Source organism: Hordeum vulgare, chromosome 3H (genome assembly GCF_904849725.1).
Source record: "Hordeum vulgare subsp. vulgare chromosome 3H, MorexV3_pseudomolecules_assembly, whole genome shotgun sequence".
In the NCBI taxonomy this organism is placed as follows: domain Eukaryota; kingdom Viridiplantae; phylum Streptophyta; class Magnoliopsida; order Poales; family Poaceae; genus Hordeum; species Hordeum vulgare.
In genome coordinates, this window is record NC_058520.1 from 439,426,413 (window position 1) to 439,435,933 (window position 9,521).

General features: G+C 44.1%; 1 protein-coding gene across 2 annotated transcripts; it reads left to right on the forward strand.

Moving 5' to 3' along the window:
- The first annotated feature begins 1,248 nt into the window (after positions 1-1,248).
- Positions 1,249-9,171, forward strand: LOC123444141. 2 transcript variants are annotated; one of them, XM_045120761.1, is made up of 4 exons: positions 1,249-1,825; positions 2,745-4,285; positions 4,479-4,504; positions 8,105-9,171. In XM_045120761.1, the coding sequence occupies exons 2-4, from the start codon at positions 2,785-2,787 to the stop codon at positions 8,837-8,839; spliced, it is 2,262 nt and encodes a 753-aa protein (XP_044976696.1). In that variant the 5' UTR covers positions 1,249-1,825; positions 2,745-2,784; the 3' UTR covers positions 8,840-9,171. The 2 variants fall into 2 exon arrangements, with proteins under 2 accessions (XP_044976696.1, XP_044976697.1); XM_045120762.1 differs by having other exon boundaries at positions 2,783-4,285.
- The last annotated feature ends 350 nt before the right edge of the window (positions 9,172-9,521 follow it).

The following is a 9,521-nucleotide window of genomic DNA, read 5'->3' on the forward strand; positions in this document are numbered from 1 at the left end:
GCCCTCCGCCGCCCCCGCCTGTCGTCAGCGACGAGGACCAGGAGGCTGAGACCGCCTACCACGCGGCGCTTGTTGGTGTCCTCCGCGACAGCGAGGAAGAAACTCGGCGCGCGGTCAAAGAGGAGGAGGCGTACCAGCGGCAGCTCGCGGAGGCCATGGCACTGTCGGCCGCCGCCGACTGCGTTGTGCCACCTCCGCCAGAGCCGGAGCCCGAGCCTGAGCCCGCGCTACCACGACAAGTCTACTAGTGGATCGACGTCGTCCAGGAGTTCGTCAGCACGCCGCCCATCTGGCTGGGCGTGCCCCCGTTGCAGGAGCAGGCCTACCTCGAGCATTGGAGGTCGGTGCACCTGCACGCGGAGCGCGGCGAAGGCGTGCGGCTCATGGAGCAGGAGAAGGAGGAGGAGGAGGAGCGACAAGAGGCGGCGGAGGAGGAGCGTGCTCGTGCTGCTGCGCTGCCACCGCCACCACCGCAGCCCGTGCCGGCAGGGCAGACAACAGAGGCGCACGCAGCTGCGCTCTGGAACTCGGCGTTCGCCTGGGTCGGCCCTGCGCCAACGCTGGTCGACCTCACCGGCCCCGACGACGATGACGACGACGCCTAGGGCTGCATGGACGCAGTTTTAGGTTTTTTTATTTTAATTTAATGTAATGCGGACACGACGCGTGGACTATCGCCGGCCTTCGTGGCCGGTTTTTAATGTTTAATTATGCTTTATGTTTGTTTTTCGCCGGCAAAAAATGGGTCCGGCCAGCGTTGGGCGCACGAGCCGACCCAATTATGGAAGTGGACGTTAGTGTTCGCCTGGCCGACCCAAACGGACAAAAAACGGACGAAATCGCTGTCCGTTTGGGTCGGCCTGTTGAAATTGCCCTAAGCGTCGACCCAATTACAAAAACGAACCGACCCGACCTAAACGGATAAAATACGAACATAGCACGCGTCTGTTTGAGTCGGTTGGTTAGAGTTGCTCTTACCTCCGTCCCAAAATAAGTGTCTTAAGCTTAGTACAAATTTGTACTAGAGCTAGTACAAAGTTGAGATAGTTATTTTGGGACAGAGGGAGTATTTGTTAGGTTGGATTGTAGATGTTTTTAGTGACGATTTGGCCAGGTGGCCGGGACGGGTGGCAGCATCCGACAGACTGGAAGATATATATATTGAATGAATAGTACTCCTATAGATTGGACAGAGTACGTGGCACCCATAAATATCGCCGGCACGGAGCTGCAGAAAAAGCGCAAAGCGCGCCGAGATATTTTGGTTGACTGGCTGGATCCAAAAAAGAAAGCATCCATCTGCCAGTGTTTACATGGCCGAGAAGCTGCTACGTCACCCAGGCTGCTCCACCGTCCTCCCCGCTCCACTCCTCTCCCCGCCCTCCTAAGCCTTTAATGGCGACAAGACGCGGCCGTATAAGCGCCAACCAACCACAGTTTCTTCTCCCTAATCCTGCGCGACGGAGAGAGAGGGGGAGGAATCATTCCCCGCGGCCGCCCCCCGCGGAAAGCCTCGCCGCGCGCCCACACGTTTTTATTCCGCGATTGGGACGGCGATGCGCGGAGCGGGAAAGGAGTGGCGGGGCTGAGCTCTCGCTGGCTGTGGCGCAAGTGGATTCACGGACAGGTGCCGCCGCCCGCCGCCGCTAGTTGCTAATTTGTGGTCTTTTAAGCCTTTCGGAGTAGTTCTGGACCAGAGGAGCCCCGAGCGAACGGCTCAGGTTCTTGGCCGGACTGTTCTTGCCGGAGCTTGGCGGTTCCTGAACTCGCGGCTGAGGCACTCTGATCTGATTCTGCCGGAGGAAGGAGGCGAGCGGTCGCTGAGGTAATTCAGAATTTCCCTGTTCCCTCTTGAATGGCTACTTGTTCTTATTTGCAGTAGATTTACTTAGTCATGCTGTCGGTCCAAGCTTCGGGGTTGCTTTAAAGTTATGGCAATTAACTGTGCCCCTTTCCATGGTTATCCTTTCCCCTGTGCCCTCCATAATTCTTCTAAGTGTGCATCTCACTGAGCTCTGTCATGCCTCTGTATTTTCGTGACTTCTATCCTCTGTTGTTTGCCGCATTGTTGCCTTCATGATAGACCCCGCTAAAAGAAAAGCCTGTCGTTTAGATGCTATTGTATTATTTATTTAGTCATAGATTCATTCACTTACGCCTGTTAATGCTCTTAGCACGTGCGTCGTTAGAAGTATGAACTGCGTTCATGCTTGTATTTTTTCTAGACCTTGCTTTGGAAGTCGGGAGGTAAGTATGTAGGGCAAAGTACCAATATTGTGCAAAGTGACATGAACAGTTTCAGAAGGAAAAGAAAATAAGTTAAGGAGTCTGAACAAGTTTAATGACCTGACAGTCCAACTTCATAGAATGGGATGAAAAGACTATCAAAATGACTTTGGTAAGACCGTCAAAGTTTTATATTTTACCAGTCTTGTCCTTACCATTTGGTACCAATCTATAACATGCTGTAGAACATGAAGTTCTTTTATTTTAATAAATTGATGGTACTTTGCATAATTTGTGATAAATGGGTGATTTGAAATTTGAACTACCTACCCTATGTTTCGCCTTTGTGCAAAATGTGCAAATTCACATATACGTGTTTCGATTTATGTAAATTTTAACAGCTATTGTCGTCCTCCAGCTCTTTCTTTCTTTTCTTCTTTATACTAGTTTCATTTGGCCTAGACAGGTATATCACACCACAAAATGACTTATGTCCATTTTTTCCCTGTTTGCTGCAGAAGTTTTAGGCAATTTTCTTAAACTGAACTGCATACAGTCATGTCAGGTGGTGCTTCCAAAAGATTTGGTGAGAATGAAGACTTTGAACTTCTGCTGAGCAAAAGTGATATCAGAGAATCATCTTACCGCAAACACTCCCTGTGGATGGCACACTGGACAAGAGATGGCCACAGTGCAGAACCTCAAAATAGCAAGAGCTGTAGTCCGTTTGAGGAGATCGATGATGTCGGATATTCAAAAGATTGTGGGAATTTACCTTTTGAGCTCATGAAAGCTAGGATGGCTGAAAGGTTGATGGCTGGAGTGAGCCATGGAGGTGCATCTTCCGGGAATACACAGCAATTCAGTTCTAATATGTGGGGTATAGCACATGATGTTTGCCAAGAAGTTCAATGCAAGAATACTGATCAGTTTAATAGGCCTTTCGAAAGATCTATGGTACAGAAAAATCTGAACGTATATGCTGCTAAGACAGTGATATCAGAAAGATTTTCTGTACATAAGCCTTCAGATTTATCTGTGGATTCTCGTAAACCTTTGAGCTCTGACAATCTGAGTTCAGAATGGAGTCATTTTCCTATGTTTGCAATCAATAGGAAAATTGACAGTATACTCAACCCAAGACGGTCTGCTCTTTCTGCTTCATCTGATAAGATTTTTGTCCCACAAAATAATTTGAAGGCGAATATATCTGCATCTAATACAATGGCATTTTCATCAAAGGAATATCAGTTCCACACACACCAAGTAACTGATGAGAATATGATTCACTGCAAATCTGCAGGAGTCATCCAACCTTGTCAAGATGATCGTCTCGGTCTCAATTCTGACCATGCAGGAAGTAAACTGAAAGGACATTTGTCAATTGAAGAATCGTGCTCTTGCAGTAAGGATGAAACCAACTCCCTTGGTAGCCCATCAAAAGGGTCACCTTATCAGTCTAGCAAGAATAAAGACATATTTTCAGCAAGCAGAAAAGATGATGCAATTGTTGAACCTGTCTTGGAACAGAAGTTAGGAACATCTGAAAGATGCCAAGAACAACAGGATTTGGAGGAAGTGGTATTTTACGAGCCAGCACTAGATAGAGAATACCAAATGAAATCAGTTGATGCTTCTTTCATTGGCAAGGGCATTGATGTGGACATTAATGGCCAAGGTGTGACATTTCCTAATTTGTTACAAGGTAAACACCAATATCAGAGTACATGCAAAGTGGATTCTGCTGTGAATTTCACAGAGATCTCCAAGTTACGGGATAAAATTGAAAATGCACCAGCAATGAAGAGGAAAGGTGAAGCATTGGCTTGTAGAAAACCACCAAGGCAAAAATTGACACATAACAAGCAAAAAGGGTCCTGCTTATTTGAAATGTTAACACTGCCATCTAAATCACATCTTACGTGCTCTAAAGATCCAACATATTCAGTGAATTCTCTCAGTAATACAAGCAGATGTTCGTTGGAAACACAGAAACAGTTCTCAACAAAAACTGATACATTGTACAGCGATACCAATGATGCATCAAAATCCATAGCAGGTGAGACAGTTATGAGATAATCTAGTATAAGTTAAGACTCACCTTCTGGACTTCTGGTACACCTGGATGACAGAACTTCCCTGTTTATCAGGTTGTTTGTGTCAAAACGTGCCACCTGATAATATACATATATTCTTGCACTACCTCTGCTCATTGTAATGTTAATGACTTGTTTGTTCTGGGTTTTTTGTAGGGTTTGTTTCAACATCAACACAAAAGGTACATTCCACTTTACTCTATGTTAATTTACTACATGCAACCAAAAGAGAGTCTAGTTTTCCAAGAAACATGACGGCATTTATGCGGTCATGAATGATTATTGGGTACTCCCTCCGTTCACTATTATAAGATGTTCTAACTTTTTTTCTGAATCGAATGTATATGCATGCGTTCTAGTGTGTCAGTTCACTTATTTCAGTCCGTATGTAGTGCATATTGAAATACCCAATACATCTTATATTAGTGATAGTGAACGCAGGGAGTAGTATATGACTATTCTTGTATGAAAACATGCCATAGGGGAAGCATGAAATAACTAAGCTACCAAAAATGAAAGTCCACTTTCAACCATGAACTCTTGCAAAAGTTCTCTTTTCAAGTTTGGAATCTGAAACAGTTTTTTATTTACCCTGAACTGATAAATCTGTGTACTTTACTCGGTCCCATCCCAGGTGGTTTGAGTTGACTCGGATGGCATGTGACCACCAACTAGCATAACCTTTACACATCAGCACCTTCTCATGTCAAATGAGCAAATTAGGAAAAAAATCAAGGAAATCACGAAAAATCAGAAACATGTAAAAGAAGGAAAATACAAACATATCAATCAGCCAGGAAAGAATTTAGAAAATCCAGATTTGCTTTTTAAAATGGGTTGGGGGGGGGGGCATCTGAGGAAAATAAATTCAATAATAATGAAAACAGAATATCTTATTTTATTACAGAGGTCGGAAAAAAAATATCAGGAAAGGGGAGTGACATGCAAATAAATTTGGAAAATTTCAGGATTAGAAGAATTGGTTTCAGAATTCAAAGTTGAAAGGTGAAAAGTGTATCTTTCTTTCTTACAAAATTGCACTTTGCATACTTCTGTAAATCAACATCCTGCAAAAGATTCCTACCTTTCAAGAACATAACTCTGATTGCTTATCTGCAAATAGGTTCTCCTAAGCTATTCCCAGAATTCAGGTAATAAATAATTATATCTTCATGTGCTGCTACATTTTCAGTCATATTGACAGAAAATAGCCTAACTTGCTGTTATGAAACTTCATACAGCAGAATAATTATTAGGTTCAAGATTGCCAGATGGCGCTGTGGCTGCGAGAGATTGGGTGGGCATAGGTTTAGACTAGACGATATATGGGGATTAGATTGATCTTTCTTGGTTTACCTCAGACATAGATGCATGGCATCCTTATATACTGATACCCAGACCCTTGACATCTTCTTATAGGGTTAGGCTTATTATACCTTTCCTTAATCCTTATACAACTGGACTCTTTCTTAATCCTATACTTCTGGAAAAAGAACTCCTCTCTTTCACTTGCTGCTGCAGGTCTTTGCTAAACACGTGAACATCTCCCTGCCATCTGCCCGTGAAAGGCCAAGTATGCATCCGGGGAAGTTGGCCAATTTTAGCAAATTGTTAAGCTAGTGGTTGCCTACGAACCTAGACATGCATCTCTACCAAAACCAAAGAAAAAACATTGCAGAAAGTAGATTGCATGAAAGAAAGCAATAAGGCAAGGGAACCGCAAACACAAGATGTATTCCGAGGTTTGAATATTTGGTGCTGTTATAGTATATGTGGATTGCACTAGCCCTTTCCATCAGTTCGGACTTTTGGTTGCGTTGGCTAGTGCATGAAGCTTAACATGGTATCGGAGCTAAGGTCTTGAGTTCAAGTCATGGTTTTCGCAATTTATTAAAAAATTGCGGTTTTCGCTCTTTGCCGACTGCACGTGTTGACTGTTGCGTTGGCTAGTGCATGAAGCTTAACAGGTGCAATCCTACATCCTCGTTGGAGGAGGTTTGGACACAAAGTCCTAAGACAACCAAGGTCTCGACCACCAAGGACTTCATTTTCCTCCTTGACCTAGGTAGATCTTCACACGAAGTATACGATCTCCAGGCCTTCACAAACTTATTGGCTTCTTTACAATATCCCAGAAACTTCCAAGCACTGAGCCTATCCAGGAGACGCACACCCTCCAAAACTAATAAGAACTTGGTCTTAGCTTGGAATCTCTTGCTTGGTGCTCAAAAGCAATCTCTTCTATCAAAATAGGGTTGGGGAGGATGGGGTTCGCAAAGGGTAGGAATATAATTCGAAGTGAAGGAGAAGCTCTAAAAAACAACTGGTTCAGCACATGAGAAGCACCACAACATAAAGGAGGGGCAGGGGGTATTTAGGCAGGTCCAGAAATCTAAACCGTTAAAAATGATTTTACAAAATCCAAGGGCACCAAATAAAATAGCTCGGAGGCACCTAAGCTTGCAAAAGGTGCAATCTTTTTGTTGAACTCGGAGGGACCGATCATGCCCTGTACGGATATGCCGAATGAGTCCAGAGCCGAATGGATCCGTCCTTGGAGGGGGCGGATAAAGATCACTCGATGGCTCCGAACCAACTAGCCGTGCCTGCCCTTTTACTGGGTGGGTCTGAACAGAAGATAGGAACTGAATAGAACACAAGTGCCAACTCGAAGGCAACGAGTACTGAGCATTCTGAGGGGGCTAAGTATAGGACTCCAGAATTTTGTTACTTACTTTCGGTTTGTTCAGATGTATTTATCCATCTTGGAGAGACGGAACCAAACCTAAGATCCACACTACAGTCTCGTAGGTTCTGAATGTTGCTCAGTCGGACACGCCAAACGCTAGCTGTTGGCTTTTGTAGCATCCTGGTATATCCGGACACCTTGCTTGGAGGGTCCAAACAGACTGGTGCTACTCTCCAACTCACTCGGAGGGACCGAATGATACACTCGGCAGCTCTGATCAGGGAACACTGAGAGGTTCTCAGGTTTTGTGAAAGATTTGAACTAAGTACTTTTGAATACTTAAACAAAAAATCTTGTTCCACGCTTGATTGAAGTTTCCCTCTTGTCTTGCCAAACCCTTTGCAATGATTTGAGGGGTTGAGAACCATTTTTCAAATAACAGTTTTTGGAACTAGATTTGTTCATTCATTAAATGTTCTAGTCCATTAATCATGTTGTCATAAATCATCAAAAATCACTATGGGGCCAATGATGCACTTTCAATCCGGACGGTCGTGATGGAACTATGGATGGTTTGGAAGCACAGAAACAGGTGCGTCTTCGACAATGCAACACATCCATGAATACGCTTCTAGATAGGATCAAGGACGAGGCCCGTCTCCGGCTTGTGATCCCACAAACCTGGGATGTCCACTGATTGTAATGTAATTCGTGTCCTAGGACGATTGTAACTGAACTCCTTGTTTTCAATGCAAATAAACGCTAATGCTTTTTGCGTTTTCTCGAAAAAAACTAGTGCTGCTTTGATGCACATACTAACACGCACAACATCTGCTCATTGAAGATCATAAAATTAGTTGTCTTTGGTGGAATCCTTTTCCTACTCCAGAATCTCGTTTGCCACATTATAACTTTGTAGAATTATGACCATTTGTTAAATTTAGTATATTCATGTATGTTTGACTTTCTGTTGCTCATAGTCTGACTACCTTCTGAATTCAACCTTAAGGAACCTTGGAACTAAAGCAATTTATTTATATTAGAAAAGGTGCAACTTATTATGTATGTTGTCTAACTAACAATTGTTCCACAGGACTCTGGTTACCCAGACTCAGAAAAAACTGAACGGGTAGTCTCTTCCTCAACGAAAAGAGTGTCAAGCTGCTGTGAAGGAAATGAAACAATTAACATGAACTTAGAGCATCAAAACTCTTATTCCAAAGCAACTTGTGCTAGTAAGCAAGAATGGAGCATACCCAAAACGTCAAGCATGAATTTAGATCTAGTTCTTTTTCAAATGAGCAGAATGAGAAATCCGATTTCCAAGGCTCCAACTGAGTCACCAGTATGCTCAGATCCAAGTGACAAGTGGCTGAAACGCCTGAAATGTGATAGTTCAGATCCGCATGTTCCTTGTTCCAAGAAACCAAAGACTGGAGACATAACAACTCCTGGAGGAGCATGTACCGTGTTTGGTCAAGTGCTTGATTATAAGAGGGATAGTGCTTGCATGATCAAACAGGTGAAGGAGGACCAGGTGGTGCATGGAACATTGATGGACCAACAAAACCAAGATGCGTCTCCTATGTCAACAAAAGGTCTTAACCACTGGATAGGGAGGTGGTGCCAAGGTGGCACCCCTAGTTTTCATGGAGCTTCGAGTCCAGGAAAGCAATCGCGCAAGTCTAACACGCCACCTGATTGTCTTGAAGGTCAGTTTCCAAGCATCGCAGCGATGGCTATGATGGGGCGTGTAATGAACAAGCTCCGCCCTTGTGAACTTGAGAAGAGGGGTCCTTCTGTAGTGTGGAAGACAGAGGGGTTATGACTTATGAGTGCCTATCCGGCTTAATTCAAAAATGGCCATCGGCTGTGGGTTTAAATTTGCAGTCAGGAGAGAAATTGCTGCGCTGATGGCAAATGCGTATGAATGTTTCCTTGCAGAGGAAGAGAAAAAGATGGTACGTAGTGTGAATATCATTCCAACGAGAAAAATATGCATGGTTTCTACCAATCATAGCGTGATAGATTCATGTGTTGATTGTGAAAGGTTCCTGGGATGCATATCTTCCATCGTCTGAAGGGTGCCCTATTTGTGTACTGTAACCAAACAGATATTCATAACTGTGGATATTGCATTTGGTTTTATATTTGCTTGAATTTGAGTTATGGTATGTTTGCTTCCAGCAAAAGAGGGGGAAAAAAGGAAGAAGAGAGTTAGAACAACTCCAAGGCAAATTGTCTGCTTGCATCCATTTGGGCTGAAACACACACAAATCATGGTCCAATGCGCCGAGGCAACGTAGGAGTGTTTGCTTTTTGTCTGCCCGCGACCCATCAAGCTCAGATTTGAGCTTGAGCGGGGTTGTGTCAGCGCGGACACAGAACGGACGTGTGTGACTCCTTTCCTTGGTCAGCCAATCGGCGGCACATTGTCTATTCCCTTTATTACTAGAGAGTAAGTGGGCGGCACATTGTCCATTCCCTTTATTACTAGAGAGTAAACCCTA